This window comes from Notamacropus eugenii, chromosome 2, assembly GCF_028372415.1.
Source record: "Notamacropus eugenii isolate mMacEug1 chromosome 2, mMacEug1.pri_v2, whole genome shotgun sequence".
Classification (NCBI taxonomy): domain Eukaryota; kingdom Metazoa; phylum Chordata; class Mammalia; order Diprotodontia; family Macropodidae; genus Notamacropus; species Notamacropus eugenii.
Window position 1 is genome coordinate 425955531 of NC_092873.1, and position 24996 is coordinate 425980526.

General features: G+C 36.9%; 1 protein-coding gene across 3 annotated transcripts in view; it reads right to left on the reverse strand.

Annotated features, from left to right (window-relative positions):
• PPP2R5A (protein phosphatase 2 regulatory subunit B'alpha) overlaps window positions 1-24996 on the reverse strand; it is an 81694-nt gene that overhangs the window by 14199 nt on the left and 42499 nt on the right. For all 3 annotated transcript variants that reach the window (XM_072647883.1, XM_072647884.1, XM_072647885.1), the window contains exons 2-6: window positions 22576-22772; window positions 14979-15080; window positions 6855-6947; window positions 3292-3422; window positions 1279-1338 (exon numbers count right to left, since the gene is read on the reverse strand). In XM_072647883.1, coding sequence (XP_072503984.1) covers window positions 1279-1338; window positions 3292-3422; window positions 6855-6947; window positions 14979-15080; window positions 22576-22772 — 583 coding nt within the window. The remainder of the gene's footprint in view (window positions 1-1278; window positions 1339-3291; window positions 3423-6854; window positions 6948-14978; window positions 15081-22575; window positions 22773-24996) is intronic.

Sequence of the window (24996 nt, forward strand, 5' to 3'; positions counted from 1 at the left end):
GTGGTGTCAAAGAATTGGAAACTGAAATGGTACTCATCAACTGGGGAATCACTGAACAAGTTATGTCATATGAGCGTGATGGAATATTATGGTGATGTAAGAAATAAAGGGGATGGTTTCAGAAAACCTGGGAAGACTTGCATGAATATATATAATAACAATGCTGTATCAACAACTTTGAAAGACTTAGAAACTCTAAGCAGCACAAAGATAAACCATAATTCTAAAAGACTTACAATGAATCACACTTTTCATAAGCTCTCTCTCTGTCTCTCTGTCTCATTTGGTCATTTGCTTGCTTGACTGTATGTATTTCTAATGGTTTCTGATTTTTTCCTTCTTAATAGCTAAGGGTAGGTAAAGGAAGAGGGAGATAATTTGGAACTGAAAATAAAATTGAATTAAAAAGCAATGTTATTGTTATTATATAAATTGTCCTCCTGATCTGCTCATTTTACTCTTTATCAGTTCATAGGAGACTTCCCAGGTTTTTCTGAAAGGGACTCCTTCATAATTTGTTATAGGAGTATTCTGTCACATTCATATACCACAACTTGTTCAGCCATTCCCCCACTTGATGGGCACTCCCTCCGTTTCCAATTCTTCACCACCACAAAAAGAGCTGCTATAGTTATCTCCAAATATATGGCTAAAATCCCCCAATGAAAAGAGTTACAGTATTTTTGTAATGAAAATAGGGTAAGATACTGAAATTTATGACTTTAGACTCACCCATATCCCTGTAAGAAAGATGGATTAATATAGGTTTTTATTATATCTTTATTATTAGTAGTTGCAAGAGGAGACATATTTCTGAACATAGCCAAAGAGGAAATTTGTTTTGCTAGATTATGCTTATTTGTTACAAGGATTTTTTTCTTCACCAATGGAATAAGGATGTGGGAAGAGAAAACAGATGTTAAGTTTTTAAAAATACAATTTAATTGTAAAAATCTCCATCACTATTCTCTAGAGTTAATTTAATTCCTTCTCCTCCCCATATGCCCTAACTCCAAATTAATAAAGGCATATAGGAAGGAGTGTGGCAGTTTAGAGGGCTCAGGCAGGAAACATGCCACAACTCCAAAAGCAGGATTTTCTTACATGGCCATGTTTCAAATGTCTGACCTCCTATGATGCTATAAGGTTTCAAATGAAAAATATTTTGTGCTATATTTTTAAACATGAAGCATTAAATTATCCCCCTAACTTAACTCAAAATCATAATGCAAAAAGTATTTAAGGTCTATTAATAAAATGGATCAAAAAGTGACCTACCTTCCTAATATCTCAAGAAGTTCAGCAACACCATTAAAATGTTCTGTTTCATATATAAACCTGCATTTTAATAATTAAAAGGGAGGCAATGTTAGTCAAGTAAATCAGCAAAGTCAAATTAAAGATAGAAAAGAGGAGGGAAGAAATTAATCTCTCACCAAATACAATCAGTTAAAACAAATGTTTTGTCTTAAGTGACCATGATTTAAGATCAGTTAGGAACCAATGGTGCTCTCCCTATCAAAGAATATTCAAACTTAAGTTCTTTCCAGTCTGACATATGCAAGAATTCCTGACTTGGTTAAGGAATGCCTAACTTTCTGTTAAATCACATCTGCTTTGATCATGATTCTAAGAGAATCATGTCAGGTTCAGAAGAACATTTTAACTGAAATACTCTACCTCAATCAACAATGAAGAGGAAGTATGGGTTTTCTCAAAACAATTTTCAAAACAGGTAAGGAAATAATATCAATGTAACAATGGAATTGTAAAGCCCTGTTGGTCTGACTCTTCTATGACTCAGGATGATCTGCACCCCACTCCCACCTCCATTTTCCTAGTTTAGGAGTGAAGTTCAATTTCACCTGCATTTATTTATTGAGTGCCCTCAGTGCTTGTTAAGATGTTGTAGGTTCACAAGAAGAGATAGGCATCCAACCTAAGAATGTCTTTGAGGAACAGATATTCTACTTACATTCTATTTTAGTAAAATAAATTACCCATCACCCATCTTCCATTTCTAAAACAGCAACAATAGAAACTTTTGATATATTTCATTACCTACATTAGAAAAATTAGAGTTGAATTCTGTGTGGCTATTTGTTTAGACTACTAGCCCAAAATAAAACACTAAGTCTTCTTTAAAAACAAAACAAAAACCACACAGGGTATAAGAGTATAAAGTTCGCAACAAATTCTCCTACCTACACTTTTTTCCACTCAATTGTACAATTCAATAAGGGGTTGGTTTCAGTTACATAACAAACTAGATACTGTTCTTGATATCATCTTAAATCTCTTAAAAACTGTATCAAAATAAATTATTGAATACCTTGTGGCTTAGAGAGACAATACCAAAAACTTTCTGTTGTGGACCCAATTCTCTCTGTCCGACAAGCTATCTATGCCCTAGCCACATCTTCTGCTTGGTATCCACTTTCCACTTCACTCCTTCTCTCTGGAGTCTCCTCTTCCAGCCTTGAAACCTTCAGTTTCCTAACTGACCAGTATGTCTCCCTATCTGTAACATTAGAGAGAGGAGATCAAAGAGACTCTGTGATTGATTCTCTACACAGATCCTGCATGTCCTAAAGAATGGAGTGAGGAGCCATCCAGGAATCCAGGAGCATCATGGGCTTCCTCCTGCCCCGAAGTTGGGGACTGCCTGGCACCGCCCCTGCTTGTATTCCTTCCTTGTCCCTCTTAGTTCCACTTTGGAGGCTCCAGTCGCTGTCCCTGTCCCCATCCCCCACGCTGAGGGGGAAAGTCAGAACTCTTTCCCTTGGACCATCTAGATTCCCTGTGTTGACTCCATTTATGCCATTGCCTTCCATTAAATACACCAATTAAATGAACCAAAGCCTTTCACCATCAGCCAATGAGGGTAATTCTTCTGCAGACCCTCTCTTTCCAGCAATAGTCTCTAACACTTAACATAAATATTTCTTTTTTTTTTTTTTGTATTAACATAAATATTTCTTAACCAAAAGGAAAAAAGACTAAATTTAAGTATTTAGGGCTAGGACACATAATGCAAATATTTATGAGACTATTCTACTAAAAAGTTGAAAGTGCATTATCTGGGTAAATATTAGCACTATAGCGAATCCCAAATATGACCTAAATGTCAATATCACACTACAAAGTAGTCTTCATTTTATTAAAAAATTACCTAGAAGCTATTAATTAATCTGTAGATTTCTTAATGCCCAAAAATTAGCCTCAATGAAGCCTAGGTGAAACAAATAGTGTGGAAAAAGAAAGAATAAGTTGTACATCCAGTCTGCTTACCTGAGGAAAATGTTGTTAATCTGTTTTCTGATGAATGCTCTTAATCCAAGGAACTTCCCATAAATTCGATGCAGAACTGTCTTCAAGAAGTCACGTTCTCTGGGATCTTCACTATCAAAAAGCTCCAAGAGCTTTAAAAAAAATCTGAGAAATTACTTTTTAAAAATAATCAAACTAAAAATTCATTCTACTTTTAATTCCCAAATCCTACTATCTAAGTAGAACCACCACTCCTTTTTTTATTGGGCTCAATTCTGTTCTTAGTAACTGAAAAGTGAAGAAACGTAAATGTTTAAAAGCAAAGTTAATTAACTATATATTCTCAAGAAAGGGGGAAAAAACCTCCCCAAATTCCAGGTTAGCACTGTTTTTATTTTTTGTTATCTATATATCTTTCTATATGAATATGGTTTTCTCCCATATACAATACTTAAATGTAAGCAAACTTTTTAATGTGCTTTTTGAAGATAAATTAAAACTATAGATTTAAAATCGCTAATAAAATTGTTTTAAAGTTTAAAAAATGTATACATTCAAACATCAAGTTTATTGGAAAGATTCATACATCTGAGCTTTTTTTTTTTTTTTAAAGGGGGCCCAGCCTAAGATTTCACTGGTATGGAACAGGTCAGCACCTGCTCTGAAACTTAGGGAGTCATTAGGAAGTACTGAGAGTTCAGGATATGAGGCCAGAGACAAACAGCCAGTATGTATCCTAAGTTTTCCTTACTGCAAAGGCTGGCTTTCTCTTGAGAAAGTCATACTACCTCTAAAAGCTGTCAGAATTATACTAGTTTTTACAGAAAAAGGTCAAAATGGCTAAATTTGTGTTCAACATAAGCATTTTTAAACTCAAGTTCCTGATTCTGTATTTTATATTTAAGGTACTAAATTGTGTTTAAATTTTAACAGAAGGATCTACTAATATAATAGCTAAAGTCATAAATAGATTATTCCCAAATCAAGTGTAGATTATTTCACTTACACTTAAAAAACAAGCCAACCTCCCTCAGCCCAGTTATTTATTAAAAAATAAATAATATGGCAAACATGAGCTATGTCTCTTCAAACATTTACCTATTTACACTTTTTAAGTTTTATAAAGTCCTAGATCTTAAAACTTCCCACATATTTATTTCAAAACATTGCTTCAGCTTCCCAATCTATTCACCTAGAATAGGTACTTTGTTGTAGAGAGATTCACTAAGAATACTTCACAAAGGTCATAGCTAAGAAATCAGGGATGCCTTTGTAGAGATGCCTAAACTAAGAAAGAAAGAATGTATAAAATGAAAACCAGCTATAAACTGTATCAAGTAAATTTAAGATGGTATCATAAACCTAGACATTCATAAAGTCTTAAATTTTTTCTTCCTTAAATATACCATACAATGTACATCCATATAAGGAAATACACATACAGACACAAACACACACACACACACACACACATACACACACACACACACACAATGTATAGTCTCCTAACTATTTAAATGGCCCAATTTCATTAACTTAAACTGAATAACTTTACTGTGTTAAGAGTTTAAAATAAAATGGTAAATTCTATACATTTTATTAAGTGCTTTTTGAAGGGCTAAACAAATACAGTAAGTTCAGGCAATTATTAAATGAGTTATCTTAAGCTGACAATGTTCTTTATCCATAGCATTTGTTCAATTTTTTTAAAGGAGTTTGGATAACTATTGGAGAAAAACAAAAAATTGGATTAAAAAAACAAACAAAAAAAACAAATTAAATAAAGTTTAATCTCTAACACAATAGTCAGAAACTTCCAGTAATTTGAAGGGTGAAAATCTGACCAAAAAGTACCTCCCCTAAATGAAGCCACAAATTCTATTATGAATATCCAACTCCTTCATATTAATCACTGAACCTCTCCCAGTATCCTATAGATATAATACAAACAGCCCTGCAAAGGATGACATGAAATTATGTGAATGATTTTATTTAAAACAAAGAAAAACCTAGAAGAGTTGAGAACTTCATGAGTTCATAGTCAGGAGACAGGAGCTCACAGGAAAGGATAAAAAGGTCACCAAAAGATTAATGTCAGGATCTTTCATAATGAAACAAACAAAAAACCCCCTAAAAACTCTGAAATCAAAAAAATCTTTCATAATGAAAACAAAAGCACTCAATCTCATTTTTTGCTTAGGGCTTGAACATTTAAATACCTTTATATTACTGGTAGTTCCTAAATCTGTTCACTTATCAGACTTATCTATCTAGTTTCTAGAACATAAAACTCAAAATCTTTCTTTAGTCCAAGACAGTACCATCTGTGGCCCATTAGCTGCATACAGCCCTTGGATAGTTTGTGGCATGCAAAGGATTTCAGGTGACCCTCTAAAAATGTAGAGGAAAACCTTTGGCTGGCTGCCTATTGTACAGGCCTAGATTAGCCTCAAAACTAAATATAAAGTCCTTAGTTAATGTTACAGAAGTCTAGCTACCTTGTACAGATTCCAGGATCACAGACTTAAGAATGGAAGGGAAACCAAGAAGTCATTTAACTCACCTCCCTCATTTTAGAGATGGGCAAAGCGAAACAGGGACAAGGGATGTGACTTGCCCAATATCACACAAGTTCTAAGGTAGCAGAGTTGGGATTTGAACCCAGGTCCTCTGAGATTAAATCTGGTGCTTTTCTCACTGTACCATCATGGGTCCAGGATTTGTGTGAGTTCAGAAATACAGATGGGGCCTGAAGCTAGACAGGGATACACACCAGACATTACAAAAGTGAAAGGTCTAGGTGAAGAGGAGGAAAGATTTGCTATGTGATGGAAAAGAAAGGGATGAGAGGAAAATGAAAGGGTAGAAGAAGAGAGAAAAAGGGACAAAGTGGAAGAGAAAGAGAGAAAGCAAGGGCGAAGGAGAGAGAGAAAGCTATTGGAGGCAGGTGGGGCTGACCACAAAATGCATTTAAGTAATTTTCAGGTTACATTAAAGTTTTCATTTGGATAGAGTCCCAACCTACCTGCATAATAAAGAAAAGGTGTTTGTATACTGTTTGGTTCCGGTTACTTCTGCATTTGAGGAAAGGAATGCTTTCTGACATGCTGGCTTGGGAAGTAAAACTGACCCACAGTTACCACAGCCTAGCACTGTCACCTGCAGAACCTGAGTCTTGTCATAGACTTGAAAGAACTATGGGAACTTGAGTTAATCTGATTCATGTTACAAGAAGTTCACCCTTTGCTCAAAAATCCCTGCATTGCCAGAAGCTATTTTACGTCTGTCCTGATGGTGGAATATGTCTGGACACAGATCTGAAAAATGGACATAATCGTGGTAGTCTTGCAAGAATAACAAATGCTGCACCAAACAAGAGTCACTATCAAAGACAGCCTTTGAGAAACTAAGCTGATCTTCCTGGACAGGGAGTGGGGTGGGGGTAAGTTTGAAATGTCCAAGAATATGTATAGAAGCATGGAGCAAATGAAGTAAATTTTCTATCATATGTATTTATTCTTATAATTAATAAAACAATGTTAATTTCTAATTATCAGATAATTTAAAATACAAGAGTTCCTTACCTGCTGTACAAACTTCTGGTCAATATATCGCTTGGCAACACTTGGCTGGAAATCAGGACTCTCCAAAAATCTTAAAAAGAACTCGTATACCAACTACAACAGAAGTTTAAAGGGCAAGTAAAGAAATTGTTGTACAACTCCACTAATGTTCTATTTAACAATAGATATGCATGCAACATACATAGCCTGGAGTGAACTTTATAAAACAGAGTAAATGTTTACAGATTCTAGAATAGAGGAACAGAGGCTACCAGCATAGACATACCAGGAAGCAATTAGAGTTAGCCGCAGGTATGAATGGAACCTGAAGGTCATCTAGGTCATTAGTCCCCTGGAGGCATGACCAAAATTCCAATTAAGAGATCTGACTAGTTAGGCTGGAGTTATGCCCTACTCTCCTCTTCTACCACCCCTACCAGCTGTCACAGAAGCAATGGAATTTGCCCAGATCAAAGAGCAAGCTGGCTGGCAGGTGAACCAGAATGGGTACTTCTCAAAAATGCTATGAAATTGATCTACTACAGAAGTACTATTGGACCTACTCTAAAGGAGCAGCCTTTCATTCCATCCCAAATGAAATTTGCAGATGCATGTACCTTTTGAACATCAGTAAGCTAATTCACTAATTACACTAAATGACAGGACTTTTATAAATATATAGTCCTTATAAAGACTATATTTTTAGGGGGGTGGAGCCAAGATGGCAGAGTATAAAGACGTATATACTCTACTGTTTCCCCCACAGCCCACAAAATACCTGTAAAATATGACTCAACAAATTCTAGAGGAGCAAAAGCCACAGAACAACAGAGTGAAAGAGATCTCTAGACAAATGTAACCTGGAAGGCCGACAGGGATGAACAGGACCGGAACAGGCCTCTGGTGCAGAATCTCCAGCAGGGAGGGTCCCAGATCCCTCAACCCACCAATGCCAAAAAAAGCTTTTAAGGTCAGTGTGGGAGGGCTTTCCCAGCTGGGCAAGAGGGGAGTGGGCTCCCCCCAGGACTGGTCCCAGGTGGCAGCAGAGGCAGCTGCAGCAGCAGCAGCAGGCAGCTACGGTGGCCAGAGAAGCAGCCTGGGTCCATTGTCCCAGCGGCTCAGCTTAAAGCCTCTGGGGGATTGAGCAGGGGATCTGAACCTCAGCCTTGAGCACAGTCCTGGGGGGAGGAGGAGCACTAGGACCCTCCTCTTGACAAAGGATTCAGAAGTCAAGTAACTGGCTGGGAAAATGCCCAAAACGGGAAAAAAAAAAAATAAGACCACAGAAGGTTACTTTCTTGGTGAACAGGTATCTCCTTCCATCCTTTCAGATAAGGAAGAACAAAACATACTGTCAGAGGAAGCCAAGGCTTCTGCCTCCAGTACCCCAAAAATGAATATGAAATGGACTCAGACCATAGAAGAGATTCAAAAGTGAGTCAGCAGCTTGTTCAAGGAGAACCAAAAAAATGCTGAGGAAAATAACACCTTTAAAAAGAGGCTAACTCAATTGGATAAAGGGGTCCAAAAAGCCAATGAGGAGAAGGAGGCTTTAAAAAGCAGAGTTAGCCAGATGGAAAAGGAGATTCCAAAAGCTCACTGAACAAAACAGTTCTTTAAAAATGAGAGTGAAGTTCAGGGAAGCTAATGACTATATGATAAACCAAGAAGTTACAAAACAAAACCAAAAGATTGAGAAAACAGAAGATAATGTGAAACATCTCATTGGAAAAACAACTGGCCTGGAAAATAGATCCAGGAAAGACAATTTTAAAATTATGGAACTACCTGAAAGCCATGACCAAAAAAAGAACCTAGACATCATCTTTCTTGAAATTATCAAGGAAAACTGCCCTGATATTCTAGAACCAGAGGGCAAAATAAATATTGAAAAAATCCACCAATCACCTCCTGAAAGGGATCCAAAAAGAAAAACTCCCAGGAATATTGTGGCCAAATTTCAGAGTTCCCAGGTCAAGGAGAAAATATTGCAAGCAGCTAGAAAGAAATAATTCGAGTATTGTGGAAATACCATCAGGATAACACAGGATCTGGCAGCTTCAACATTAAGGGATCGAAGGTCTTAGAATAGGATATTCCAGAAGTCACAGGGACTGGCATTAAAACCAAGAATCACCTATCCAGCAAAACTGAGTATAATACTTCAAGGGAAAAAATAGTCATTAAATGATATAGAGGACTTTCAAGCATTCATGATTAAAAGACCAGAACTGAATAGAAAATTTGACTTTCAAACACAAGAATCAAGAGAAGTATGAAAAGGTAAACAAGAAAGAGAAATCATAAAGGACTTTCTAAAGCTGAACAGTTTACATTCCTACATGGAAAGATAATATTTGTAACTCTTGAGACTTTTCTCAGTATTTGGGTAGGTGGAGGGATTATGTGTGTGCACACACACACACACACACACACACACAGAATGCAAGTTGAGTTGAATCAGAAGAGATGATATCCATTAAAAAATAAAATAAAATTAAGGGATGAGAGAGGGAAATATTGGGAAGAGAAAGGGAGAAATAGAATGGGGCAGACTATCACTCATAAAAGATAAGAAAAATCTTTTTCAATGGAGGAGAAAAGGGAGGAGGTGAGAGTGGAAAAGTGAAGCTTACTCTCTTCACATATGGCTTAAGGAGGGAATAACATGCTCACTAAATTTGGTATGAAAATCTATCTTACACTACAGGAAAGTAGGGGAAAAGGGTACAAGTAGGGTGAGGGGGATGATAGAAGGGAGGGCAAATGGGAGAAGGGAGTAACTAGAAGTAAACACTTTTGGGAAGGGACAAGATCAAATGAGAAAATACAAAAAGGGGGGAACAGGGTAGGATGGAGGGCAATATAGTTACTCTTACACAACATGACTATTATCGAAGTCTTTTGCAAAATGACACATATATAGCCTGTGTTGAATTGCTTGCCTTCTCAGTGGGGTTGGGTGGGGAGGGAGGGAGAGAAGTTGGAATTCAAAGTATTAGAAACAAATGTTGAGAATTGTTATTGCATATAACTGGGAAATAAGAAATACAGGTAATAGGGTATAGAAATTTATCTTGCCCTACAAGAAAAGAGAGAAGATGGGGAATAAGGGAAGGGTGGGGTGTGACAGAAGGGAGGGCACATTGAGGGAAACAGTAATCAGAATGCAAGGTGGAGGGTGGGGGGACAGGAGAGATGGGGAGAAAAATTGGAACTCAAAATTTTGTGGAAATGAATGTCAAAATCTAAAAATAAATATAACTATTAAAAAAAGACTATATTTTTAAAAAGCAAAATTTTAATTCAGCTTTTTATTAATAATTTGTGTGATTTTTGCCTATATGCTTATTTCCAGGAGAAGTAAAACAGAATTGTTTAAGCTGTAACAGTCCAAATTTGAAAAAAAAAATCAAATATATTAAATGATTACTAGGTACTAGGCACCGGGGATACAACTGTAAAGACAGTTCTTGCCCTCAAGGGGTTTATATTCTAAAGGGGGGGCATATATGTACAACATGGTCAAAGATAAGTAAATTCAGAATACATACAAGGAAAAATCTACATTGGATGGAAGGAGAATCACTAACAACTGGAGGAATCAGAAAAGTCCTCTGAAAGAAGGGACTTAAGGGAGATGAAGGAGAACAATGCAGGCACTGGTGGGAAGAGACAACCTAGACAAAGCACAAATATGGGAGACAGAGCTGATTAAATATGGGAGGTAAGAGGGAAGTGACTGGGAGACAGAAAGTGGAGGCAATGCAATACAGACAGTAGGTTTTTAGGGATTCTGCTGTGAAGGGGAGAAGCATATAGCTAGAGGGTCAAGGTCAAGGTGAAGGTCAAGGGGATATGTGAGCATATTTTCAGGCAGCAAGGGAGAAGCCAGTAGGGAAAAGCTCTGAAAATTAGGAAGCCAGGGATGATCAAAGACAGCAGCAAGCTACCAGAGGAAAGAGATGAGATCAAGGACAGCAGGACCGAGGGGTGGGGGAACTAGCAAGGAGAAGGGCAGCTTCATTGTCCCAGACTAGAGCAATGCAGAAGCTTCTGGAGAATGATGCTGAAGTAATGTGAGTATGCAACGGGGAGTGGGGGCCCAGAAATGGAGTCTGCCATGAATGACATTTTCTCCCCGACCCCAACATCCCCAGTTAAGGAGGACAAGAGAAGAAAACATCTGGAACATGTACTTAAGAGAATGTAATGTAGCATGTGTCAGAGAAGAGCAAAAGGACAGGAATGCCACCACAGTGAGGGCCCAAGGGAGACTAGATAACACATGTTCAGTGTAGCTGTGCGGCCTTCGATGCTGAATGTTGATGCAGAAAGAGGAGTAGAAAAGGTGGATGTGTGTATGTGTGTGTGTGTGTGTGTGTATGTCTGTGTATGTGTGTGTGTCTATATGTGTGTATATGTGCTTGTATATGTGTGTGTCTATATGTGCATGCATGTGTGTGTGTATATGTGTGGGTGTATGTGTGTGGGTGTATCTATGTGTGTATATGTGTGTCTATATGCACGTGTATGGATGTCCATGTGTATGTGGATGTGTGTGTCTATATGTGTGTGTATGTCTATATGTATGTGTGGGTATGTGTGCGTGTATGTCTGCATGTGTACATGTGTATGTATATATGTGTGATATATGTCTCTCTGTGTGTCTATATGTGTGTATATGTGTGTGTATGTGTGTGTATGTCTGCGTGTGTATGTATGTGTATATGTGTGTGATGTATGTCTCTCTGTGTGTCTATATGTGTGGGTGTGTGTCTATATGTGTGTGTGTGTGTGTGTGTGTGTGTGTGTGTGTGTGTGTGTGTGTGTGTGTAGGGGGGAGGCCATCTAGGGCTGCAACTAATAAGGGATGAATCGCAATAGAGCACTGGGATGAGGACTTCAAGGACCAAGGATAGTGTAAAGTTAAACCCAAAGTTGGTTTACATGTAGTAAGCCCAGCAAATATTTTATTGTACTGAATTTTTACTCACTCCTTTCCATGAACATTTAAAATGACCCCAACAGAAAAACCACCAAAAGATACATATCAGATAAATGAAAATGAAAGCTAGTTAGTTTAAATATATTTTAATTGAAAAAAAATTCTACCTAAGGCACAATATGACTTCAGCAGTTAAGTGAATTTGATTATTTGAGTAGGATAATGTAAGAAATTGAAACTCAAGGATTAGGGAATGTAGAGGGACTTAATACTTTTAAGCAGTACAGTTATTATTATTTTGGTTAGAGCTTTTCAGGTGTACTTTTCCTCCCAAATGCACATGATGACTTTCCCGAGGGGGAGGAAGTCAACTAAGAGGAGGTGGGGAATAGGTCCAGTCTACCAAGATAATATATTAGTCTATGGAGGAAAAAGTGAGTCCCATAGACGAGATACACTCAGCTGTCAGACTGTGTCTAGAGTGCTGTCCTCAGTTTGGATGCCATGTTTTGGGAAAGATATTGACCAGCTTGAGGGCACATGCAAAGTAGGCAATGAGGAAGGGCAAGAGCCCTGAGTTGACACCATGTGGGGATGGGTTGAGCCACCTGGGGCTGTTCAGTATAAAAAAAGACTCAAGGTGGATATGATAACTATCTTCAGCAGATGAGCAGCTGCCATGTGTAAGATAGATTAGACTTATTCTGTTTGTCCCTAGAGGCCAAAACCAGAAGAATGGGTGGAAGTTACAAAAGATTATATTTAGGATTCACATCTGGAAAAACAAAAGAACTTAACTACTAAAATTATCCAAAAGTGAATTAAGGCACCTGGGTAGCACAGTGGTTAGAGTGTTGGGCCTGGAGTCAGAAAGACCAGAGTTCAAAATACTGCACCAGACACTTACTTACTAGCTGTGTGACCTTGGGTATGTCACTTCACCCTGTTTGCCTCAGTTTCCTCATCTGTAAAAGAAACTGGAGAATGAAATGGCAAACTACTCCAGTGTCTTTGCTAAGAAAACCCCAAAATGGAGATACAACTGAAACAGATAAATAGCAACAACACAAAAGTGAAATGGGCCACCGTGTAGACTCGCCCCTCATGGAAGATCTTTAAGCAAAGGCTGGGTGATCACTTGTAGAGAACAAGTGGAGATGGGATTCCTATTCAGGCACAAATAGGACTAGTTAAAGATTATCCTCCTCCTCTCCTCTTCCTTCTCCAAGTTCCTTTCCAACTGCAAGATTTCATTGCTTCTTCTTTTTTTTTCCCAAGAAATAAATTTGTATTCTGAGGTCTTTTTCCAAACAAACAAAGTAAAATCCTAGAGTTGGAAAGGATTTTGAAGAGATCATCTATAGTTCAGTCACCTCATTTGATAGGAAGAGGAAGCAAAGGCTCCGAGAGGTTAGCTGTCTTGCTTAGTTAACAGCAGAGCTAAAATCTAGGTCTCCAGACGCCCAGTCAGACGTTCTTAATTTAAATCATTATGTGAATTTCTTTGTTTTATGTTGTAGAGTTTTATTAATTCAAATTTACTTTGGGAAAGGCCAGGATCATTTGGTTAAGTCTCAAATACAGAATATTTGTAAAGAAGTCTGATTAGTTTTTACTCTCTATGTGGAAAAATTACTCTTGGGGTGGGGTAAATTTGTCAAGCAAGGATCCAATTATATATAAAAGTTTTGATTAAATAGAAAGAATCATATTAAATTGCTACTGAATTAAATTAAATTCAGTTTATATGCAAATAGGTGCTACTTTAAAAATAATAAATTAAAATTAAATAAACATCTTTTTCTTAAAATTTGCCTCAATTCTGTAGAAGGGTCATGAGTCCAGAATCATGGAAATCTGAATGGAAGTCTGCCTATAATACTTTGCTTTTGCTTTTCAAGTAGAACTTAAAATGGCAATTTATTTAACAATTAAGTTGCAGGTTTGTGATCTGTTTTTTTGACATCTCAAAACTCTGCTTGCTATTCTACTTACAGATTTTAAAAAATAATTTAATTTAGTTCAGAGGCAACAAGTCCCAGCTACCTCAAAAATTTTGTTTATACAATTCAGTTTCAGTTTATACAATTCAGTTTCAGTCCGAAGTAAAAAGCAAACAAAATTTATAAACTAAACATTTGTAATTTCAGTTTGATTTGTGCTTTGAGCAAATCTAATAATTTCCTACTGTCACCTTAAAAGCTATGTAAATTTAACAAGCATCTGTTGCAAATATTGAGAACCAAACAATTCTAGAAGATAAAATGGAGTTATTTAAGTACCATAGAACCTCAAGGGGGCATCAACTAAGACAAAGAATGGCAATCCTTCCTACTTCAGGCCTACTGAAGATACTTAGTCCTTAAGATAGTCAGACTTTAGGCATTCCCAAGCTGTGTGCCAGCAGGAAGATGATACATTGAACAAGTAAAAATACAAAATCTAGAGAACCTCTATAGTGTGTATATGATTTTGTGACTCTTAATACTTTAAGCCAGTATATCACCTTATCTGTATCATTCTTGTGATCAAATTGCAGTGTCAAAATTTTAAATTTAGTCTTTTGCTAAAGTTGACATACGTAAGGATGTTTGTTGTTCAGTGGTTTCAGTCACATCTGACTCTTTGTGACCCCATTTGGGGTTTTCTTGGCAAAGAAACTAGATTGGTTTGCCTTTTGCTTCTCCAGCCCATTTTACAAATGAGGAAACTGAGGTAAACAAGGTCAAGTGACTGGTCAAGTCACACAGTTAGTAAGTGTCTGAGGCCAGATTTAAATTTAGGAATACAAGTCTTCCCAGTACTTTATCCACTGTGAAATCTAGCTGCTTGTTACTTATGTTTTTTGCACATCAAAGATCCCTCTATATTTGAAAAAAAAATGAACTCTGTGCAGATCAAAATCCTTCAGTTTCAATATTTGCCTCATGTCTCACAAGCCTACTCAAGGGGAAAAAAATAACAGTACTGGAGGGGAGGTGCAGGAGGGAGGGGTGTGGTTAAGGACACTTTAAGGAATAGACTTCTCAATATTTTAATTGTTTCTTTAGAAAGTAAGAGACTGTTAAGTGGGTACATTTTAAAATAAATTTATCTATGGATTTAATAATCAGAATCCAAAAGATACAACCATGAGCAGAGAATTATCTTCACTTTGAATGATCCATAAATAGTCAACACACAATTCTGTTTCACACCTGTATGTGAGGCCATGATGCCTCAAGAGTTGGCTCATCTTCTTCAGGATCAAAGTCTGGATTATCACTTGGAGGAAGAGTCCTGAAGATATTGACACTGATCTATGAACAAAAACACATTTATAGACTTAAATTCTATTAGATAAGGACAGTCTGACAATCAAAAGGCACTTATTTTTAAGATTATTTTTTGATAACTCAGAAATTGAGGTAGTTAGTGGTACAGCGGATAGAGCCCTGAAATTGGAGTCAGAAAGAATCAAGTTCAAATTGAGCCTCAAATACTTTTTAACTATCTGCCCCTGGGCAAGTCACTTAACTTTGGTCATTCTATCTCCCATCCCCAGAATGGGGACAATAAAAGCACCTACCCCCAGGGTCATTGTAAGGACCAAGTAAGGTAATATTCCTTAGGTGTTTTGCACATCTTAAAAAGTATGACTCAGTGTTAACTCCACAACTCTAAATGAGATTTAAAGAAAAAAAAAACCCTTCTCTTGAAAATCAAAACAAGTTGCTTTCTTTCCTTATTTCTAATCTCTCCCTTTGATTTCATCAGATCTCAGATCCCAGACCCAAAGAGGGCTGGTTTTCCCTCCTATTCCCTGAATTATTACTTCTTTATTTTTCCTGCAAAAGATAATGTGAACCCGAAAAGTCAACAAGCTTATTTTATTAAGCGCTTGCTAAAACATGGGTATAATTCTTCAATATGCTCCTACCTCTCAAATATTTGGCAAATTCTTTCTGCACTGGACAGTATCATTCTTCATTTGTGTAGATGTCTAATTCCTATTTCTTTGAGGGGATTGACTGGCTCATTTCCTCTGTCTCTCCTGCACCTAACATAACATAGGAGGTACTTAATTTGTTCAATTGAATTCAATCTTTATTAAACATAGTAAACAGTTCCTCAGGAAAATTTATTTTGTATCTCACTTCTACATTCACAAAGCCTTCTAGTGAAACAGTATTTGGAAATAGCAAGTATACTAAACATTACCACCTCCACCCCCCCCACCCCCAAAAACAAACAAACAAAACCCAAGTCTTACAGTTTAGCTTAAGTAGGCTGATAAAGCTACATAGTCATAACTCCCAAATACAGACAAAAGAAACTGAACACTTGAAAGGGACAGGGCCAAGGATGCCAGTTTCACTAAAATTTCAGCTGTATCATAAATAAAGCAAGAGGTCCCTATTACACTGATGCAGCATTCAATAAAGTGACAAGTGTCGTTGGTTAGGCACACTAGCCCTCTGGACCTCCTTTAGAAAAGGAACAGAGGGCTCTTATTTACACCTAATAATGTGGCAAACACTTGGAAAGAGAAGATATCAATTGTCATCATAAGGTTTGTCAACCTTAGGAACTATAAATTTGGTTTTTAGCATGTGATACCTTGGGAGTTTTTTAAAACTATAAAACATTCAGAATAGTAAGATATTATGTCACATATAATTATTAAACTGTTGGATATTCAGGTTCTCTGAAATAATATCATGAGGATGTACCTGCTCTTATCTAAAATTAAATTAACGTTAATGTCATACCTCAAAATAAAGTAATAACCAAATATTTTTTCAAGTCAGACACAAAGCAGACCATCATTACAATTTAAGAGCTCAGTTGGTTTTACATTGCTTATATTATTCATATACAAATAACAAGGTTACTGATTACCTCCCTTCAGGCTCAAATATAAAATCCTGCTTAACTCTGAAATTCTTCATAACCTGATTTCTTCTTATCTTTTCAGTCTTCTACCTTATTCCCCTCCATGAAACCTGGCTCCCTGTTGTTCCTTGTTCATAGAACCCAATACACTATTTCTCAAACTCCATGCATTTTCACAGGCTGTCTCCCTCTCATGCTTGTAATTCTCTCCTTGCTCATTTCAGTCTCTAGGCTTTTCTAGCTTCCTTCAGATCTTAGCTAAAGACCTGCAAGAAGCCTCTCTTGATACCCCTTCCCTTTGAGATTACCTCCATTTATCCTTGCTATGTTTTGTTTATACTTTACATGCTCTCTCCTCCATTTGGTGCTCCTTGAGGAAGGAGCCTCTTTTGCCATTTTTTGTAAGGCTAGTAATTACTTGGCACAGTGTGTGACACTTACAGGCACTTAATGATTGCTTGACTTGTCTTGACAGAGTTGGGAAAAACCATTCTTACCCAGAAATTCAATTAAATACTCATTACTTTTCAGAAGCAGAAACTAAGTTTCACTTGATCTAAGACACCGAATCACATTTTACTAGGCTAGGGCATGGTACCTTAGCCAATCGGACTTGAAGAGTGTTTTCTGTGGCACAGGGAATAGAGCAATGGGCCTGGAATCAGGAAGACTCATCTTCATGAGTTCAAATCTAACCTCAGATGCTTACTAGCTTTGTGACCCTGGACAAGTCTCTTAATCCTGTTTGTCTCAGTTCCTTATCTATAAAATGAACTGAAGAAGGAAACTGTAAAGCACTCTAGTATCTTTGCCAGGAAAACCCCAAATGGGGTCATGAAGAGTCAGACACGACTGAAAACAACAAAGCAGCAACAACAACAACATATCTTTTGTCCCTAGAGTCAACAATTTTGTTAATGGAGAATATAGCTGTCTTCTTAAAAGCTACAAAGATTTCCAAATCAAGAAATATTTTAAGTCACTAAAGACGAGGGAGAAATTTTCATTTTCTTCACTAGAGACTTAAAGAAAAGCAAATATAAATGTAAGCAAAGGCTATATTACAGATGATAAGATTTAGAGGCAGAAAACACCTCCCAGATCTATCTAGTCTAACCCCCTTTTTAAAAAAAAATAAGAATAAGTTGCTGTTCTTCATTCATTTCAGTTGTTTCTGACTCTTTGTGACCCCATTTGATGTTTTTTTTTTGGCAAAGATACTTGGAGTGGTTTACAGTTTACAGTCTGAGGCTGGATTTTAACTCAGGTCTTCTTGACTCCAGGCCCAATGTTCTAAGCACTGCACACCATCTCATTCTGCAGGTAAGGAAATGAGGTTCAGAGAAATTAAGTCACTTGCCCACAGTCACACAGGCAGTAATTAGCAGAGTCTGAAATTAAACCCAAGTCCTCCAAAACAAAAGCCAACATGTTCTGGGATACCATGCTGTAAGGCAGGAGTGAAGATCAAGGGATCTTAACTTGAGGTCCATGGAGACCAAAGAGGTCTAAGGGCAGTCTATCCATTTGGATGAGATAAGATTTCATCCTGATTTTCATTAACCTCTAAGTAAAATTTAACATTTCCTTCAATTATCAATGTAGTCAATAAACCATTATTCTAAAAAGGGGCCTGCAGAATTTACTAGACTTCCAAAGGGATCCTTGACAAAAAAAGAATGTATTAGGAACCCCTGCATTAGACTAAGCTTTAGAATGAATTCCTTATGATAGACACTGACAGGAATTTAGGACATTAATAACCTCTTTTTATAGAGCACACTTCATACTGAAATAGTGTTCTTTCTTACAATAAAAACATCTATCAATTTTTAGATGGTCAATGAGTATTCTGATGACACAAAAGTACCCCATGACCACCAAAAGGCAGATACACGCAGATACGCAGATACACACATACACACACACACACACACACACACACACACACACACACACACACAAAGATTAAAATGGCAAAGAGATGAATGCACTAGAAAGAAGAGGTTAGAGGCTAGAAGACCACTTAGACAATTTCAGTCATCCAAGTGGGAGATAAAAACCTGTATTAGCCTTTAAGGATCCTCCTGTGTTTAAATCTCTCTATCCAACCTCTGTGTGTGTGTGGACCTCCAAAATCTGTGGCACTTTACCTATCCAACTCTTTCCTATTGTTGCCCCTCAAGCCAAACTGTACTAAAATTCACCATGCACCAAAACTTCCTGAAGTCTTGCTTTTTATGCCTTTGAGCATACCATCCCCTAAGTCCAAAGCATTCTATTCTATCTCTCATCTCCAACTGTTGAAATTGTACCCATCTTTCAAGATCCATTTCTGATGCCACCTCTTTCATGAAACCTTCCTTGGTCACAGATTAACTAGGATGGAAAAACAGGAGAAGACTTTGCCTTAAGTCATTGACAGTAATACCTAAACAATACAGGTTAGTATCTAGTTGGCAAGGTTAAATAGGAAAGAATTGACTTTCTTACTCACCCTATCCACCCCACCTCCTACTCCCAGCATTTCAGATAAACTCCTCTCTAACTGGCCTTTCCCTTCCTCAGGAGTGGCTGCCCAGGTGAGCTGGTGTATGGGGATTCCATATTCTCTTCAAAGTTCTCAAATTGATTTGAAGGCTCATACTATTGTTTCTATCCACCCACACCATCAAAAATCCCAGCCAGGCTGCTCATTTCTTTCCCTCTGCCCCATCTAAAGACCAGCCAGATGCCTTGCTCTTCCTCACACCCAATTACTGGACCCTAGAGTAGACTAGGATAGATAATGACCCTGGAGCGAAGAAATGATTTTGTTTTGGTGTTTTTGTGTTCCCGGTCCTAAGCACGGTGATTGGCACAAATTTTATCTATCCTATCTTTCTAGCTCCTTTATCTCAGGCACAGAAATCTCAAGCCAAGGTTCTTTCCCTCCTTAGTTCTCACACCTGACTCATACTTTCCAGATGCATTTATATTGATTTTGTAGACTACTTCGTGCTTGTTTCCTACCATCTTGCTTTGTTCCCTACTAGGCTGGGGATAGAGATCTTTTACAAAAGAGGCATTTAATGGGTGCTTAATTTAACATCCAGCCATGTATTTCATATCATTTGTCTCAAAGAAGATTCATTACATCATAGTGCCTTTGCCAAAAACATAGAGAAGTCTGAATTAAATCAGAAGGTAGAAGAAGCACTACCCTTTAAGAATAGTCTAGATTTTAATTTATTTATATTTACTTGCTGTGTTCCAGTCTATGGGTTCCTAGCACCCTGAAATTCAAGGGTACAGGACAGGGGTCTTCCTCCAAAGAATTCAAACACTCAAGCCATCTTTCAACCCATGTAGCAAGTTTAGTGTAAGATCAATAGAAGTGGGACAGATTTTAAGAATGTGAGCAATTTAATGGGGGCAAGATCTACACTTTTATACAGAAAGACTGTGGGAAGATTTGAAAAGGATTAAGCAGTGGCAAGTAGCCTGGATAATAGAGAAAGGGGCCTGGGTGGGATTAACTAATGTCAAGTAAACTAATTAAATAATTCAGGTGGACTGGGGCGGGCCAGATGCCCCAAGCAAATGCCAGGGATCAGTTCCTGAAATTTGTGGGAAAGTTCAAGGGCCTTTCCTTTTGGGGGTCCAGATACCTCCCATCGGCCATATTTGGGTAATATTTTTGTTGATTTGAATGTAGGATTAATAAGCACATCTATTTCACTGGTAATTAACAGTCACTACTAAATAAGATACTCAATAACAACAGAAGTAAAATCTCATTTTGTTGTTTTTACTCATTTAATAAAGCAGGCAGTGACCCAATTTGTGAGTTTGACATTTTAAGTTGCAGGTTTTCAAATAGATTTCTTGGTTTGATTTAGTTCCTGTCAGCTACCGATTAATACTATTTAGAATAAACAACTTCAGAGAAGCACAGTCTTAGAGTTGCAAGAGGCCTTAGAAGTTACATAATCCAACAAAGAGCTAAACAAGAATTCCCCTCCACACATACCCAACAGGTCAGAAGTTCTTCTCTATATGCTAATATTGTCCCCAGAGGCCAACTACAAAAAAGGGAATTCCTTTCCCAACAGACAGCCATGGGAAGTCAACCACCTTCAAATACTCGAATACTTACTCTATATATTCTTCTCTCTCTCCCCCTCTCCTCACCACCCCCCTTCCTTTTCCTCTCCCTTTCCTTCTTTCTACCTCAAGTACTTTTCTTCCCCAGGCTAAACATCCTCAATTTCTTCAATGATCTTCATATGGAATGAACTGGACCACCTTGGCAAACTCCCTATGTGTAGGCTTAGAATCTAAAGATTACATTTGCATTTGTAATCACAGTTTCATAAAACAAATAGGCATCACTTAAATCTGGATATGTTAACTTTATTACCTCTGGTAAAAGCAGTAAAATGGTTTCTTCACAAAATCCAAAGTTTAATTTGAAGCTTTATACTTCAGTAATGATTTTCTTTCCTCCCTTGTCTCGGCCTGAGTTTCATCAATTGTCAAATGGAAGAACTGGACTAGATCTTTCTAATTTTAAAGTATTCAGTGAGATCTCATAGTAGCTTTTTTCCAGCCAGACCCACAATGTAATTGGTTCTACAGATGTAGTTGCCTGGGAGCCCTAAGAGATTAAGTAACACTTGCCTGTGGACACTCAGCTCAGATGCATCCCGAGCTGGCCAGCCAGGGGTCTGACTTGAACTATGCATGCTGACTCCACTCAGATATGTGGAAGGAAGGTTGAACCCAGGTTCTTTTTTTTTTTTTTTTAACTCCAAAAGACAAGTAGATCTTCATCCACTATAACTGTTACATATACTTTGATTTGTTATTTTTGTCCCTTTCTTCAACGTCCTAGACTTCAAGTCTTATTCAATCTTTTTAACTTCAGCTCATTTCAACAAATATTCAAAAACATGCAAAGATTCTTTAGACAGAGACTCAAGAAAACAGACTCTGGGATCAAGAAATATGCAGTTCTACTAGTGGGATGGGGGAAATATAACCTATACAATAGGTTATATGGAGTGCATACAAAATATGGAAAAAGTTAAACAAAATAGTTTCAAGAGAGAAAGCACCAACAAAAAAGAGGGTCAGCAAAGCTGTTTTAAAGAAGGTGGCAGCTGAGCAGTGACTTAAAACCCCCCCAGAGATTCCATGAAGTACAGGTGAGGAAGGATGGTAATCTAGATGTGGAGGATCATCTGAATGAGAGAAGGCCCAGGGATGGAATGGAATGGAGGAACAACCAATAGGCCACTTTGAATGGAATATGAAAACAAATAGTAAGCTTGATAAACGCTTACCGAATTGGACACTGAGGACAGAAAGTCTCTTTTTAAACTTTTGGCCTAAGCACCTATAAACAAAACGGTCCCTGCCAAAGTTTTAGTTAAATTCCAAGTGATAAAAAGGAAATCATATCTCTCACAAGTAAATTATGAATTGAGCGTCTCTTCTTTTATTTAATAAATGGAAGTAAAACATGCTTACCAAATGAAGTTAACTTTGACTAACTCATCTTCAACTGCTTTTTTAAAAATTTAGTTTTAAAATTTAAAATTAATTTTAAAATTAAAATAGGTATTTCCATATACATAGTAGATGAAAAAAGAGGATTGTATGTTAAACTATGTCTCTATTATGTACAGCTTGCTTTTCTTAATAATTGTTAAAATAAATTCAATATGTAACTTTGTCCTACTTGTCTGTGATTCTTTCTGGTCTTCCTTCTGTTTTCTTCTGTAGCTGTAGCCAGTTTCCAAGGTGACTGTTTGGATATATAAATTCTGAGATATTTGCTTTTAAAAAAGGCAATTTCATCACTTTGGACAGTTATACAGTCACACCTAATTTTAATCAGGGTAAATCTAAAGGAACATAAATCTAGAAGCTTACCATTTTCACTATATTAGAATATGCTGATTCAACAAGCACACCACGATTTGTTGAAACATATTCAATCAGTTCATTCAGTGTTGCCCTTTTAATTTCTTTGCTTTTCAAGTCTGCAACAGAGTCCATGAAATCAAATAGTATGCAACACTGCTCCAACTTCTGAAAGAAAAGGTCTTGTTGTTCATTTGAAGAGGCATCTACAAACAAAAATATGGGAAAACATGACTATTATTTATCAATTCAAAAGTTGACAAAATATTTAAAGCAAATTATTTTTTTAAGCAAAGTCTCATACAAAAGTACTTGTATCTCAATGGAAATATACTAAGAAATGTATTTAGAAGTGTGGGAAGGAAAACCTGGATCCAAAACCACATTTCAAGTAGAATATATGAAGGAAATTTTATCATCACAAAAAAATTTACTGAGACAAATGATAGCATGATTACAAATATTATAAATCAAATTCTTTCTGATATTTCAATGAAAATGGAATTTCAATTCTGAACTTCATACCTAATAAGGACTTCAAATAATCAGCTCAGTGGCTAAAGTTTTTTCAAGGGACTTGTTTCTTTAATTGTTGGACATCTCCAGATCATAAGTAAACCAATTATAGACAGAACCATTACAGAGATTTAAAAGGTACTATTTTCATATTGTCTTCCTACAAAGGCAAGATTTTTCCTACTAATGCACACAAAAAAATTAAGTTAGCAAAAGAGGTCTATTGCTTTTAACAGTCTAAAATTTTTTAAACTGTTGTTTAACTTTCTTATGTCTTAAGTTGGAGGCAAGGGATCATGTCTTGTATTTGGAATCGTAGATTATTTAAATTAAAATAATCTTAGAAATAATCCAATTCAATCCTTCTATTTTATAGATAAAGAAAATGAAGCCCAGAAGGATGAAATAGCATGCCCCATTACAAGCCTATGGTTGGAAAGCTAAACTCAAAATCTGGTCTTCTTACTCTACCAGAGTAGTGGTAGGGATCTCTACCATACCATAAGTATCCTTTCTTGATTCAACACAAGACTTAAACATGACCTACAATTTCATTTAAGTCATTGTATTCTTCAACCAGAATCTGCTTTACAAAATTCCCAACAAATTCCTATTTAAGTTTTCACTTTTGAATCACCCTACTAGCTGAGAAGTTTTTTCTAGCTCTGTACCTCATTTCTCAAAGTTCCAACTCTCAGTCCAAGCTGCACCCACTGGCATGAAGTAAAATGAGTCTAATACTCTTCTACATGTCAGCCTTTCACATAGTGGAATACATCCACCATGTTCCCTAGAGGTCTCCTCTTCTTTGAGATAAGCATCTCCAATTCCTTCAGTGGATCCATATGTGACATGGTCTCCAGTTCCCTCACCAACCTTGCTGTCTTCCTCTGGATGCACTCCCATTTATTAAAGTCTTTTCTAAAATACAGTAACTAGAGCTTCAGCATACTATATGGTGCTGACCAGGGCAGGATCTAGTGGAACTATCACTTCCCTCATTCTAGATATTATGATGCCTCACCTCTCTTAATGAAGACAAAGATGGCATTACTATTTTAGCTGCTATGTCACACTGATGACTCATATTGAGCTTGTAGTCCATTAAAATCCAAATTTATTTTCCCTATGAATGGTTGCCTAGCAACATCCTCACATCCTGCATTTGGGTCCAAAAAACAATCATGCAGAAAATTTTACATTTCTCCCTTTAAACATTTCATCTTCTCGGACCTGGCCCGTTGGATCTTAGTTCTGCTGTTCAATGTATTAGCCACCCCTTCAAGTTTCCTGTCATCTGCAAATTTTATCCTAATTTTATCCTATCTATATCTTCATCCAGTTAATTAAAAAGATTGAGAACACTGGCACTTTCTATCAAAGGAGTTCAATAAACATTAAATTAATCATCCCCTTGGGCTGGTCATTCAACTAGTTCTGAACCCACTTTAACTCTACTATTATCCAGTCCACATCTCTTCATTCTGTCCTTAATGGTATAATGGCAGATTTTGTGAAGTGCTTGGCTAGAATAGATTCTTTCCATCCCTATCTTTGATGGTTAAAGAACTTTCTTCTTTTCCATCAGGGTTCAATACAGGTACCACATTCTCTATGAAGCTTCCCCTAATTCATCTACCACTCTCCCACAGTGATTTCTTTTCCCCTCTCATAGCATTGTTTCACTCTTATTTATACTATTTTAATTTGTATTATACTTATCTGTTTCTTATTTCCCATGCTACAATTTCTTTAGAATAGGGACAATATTTTCATCTTTCTATCCTCAGCACTTAGCACCAATGCATTTCACACAGTGAATGTTTTAAAAATAATCGTTACAAATTGAGATATTTGTGGAAGCTATGATACAGTTCAAAAGAGAGAGTAGAAGCAATAAATCTGAATCTCAGG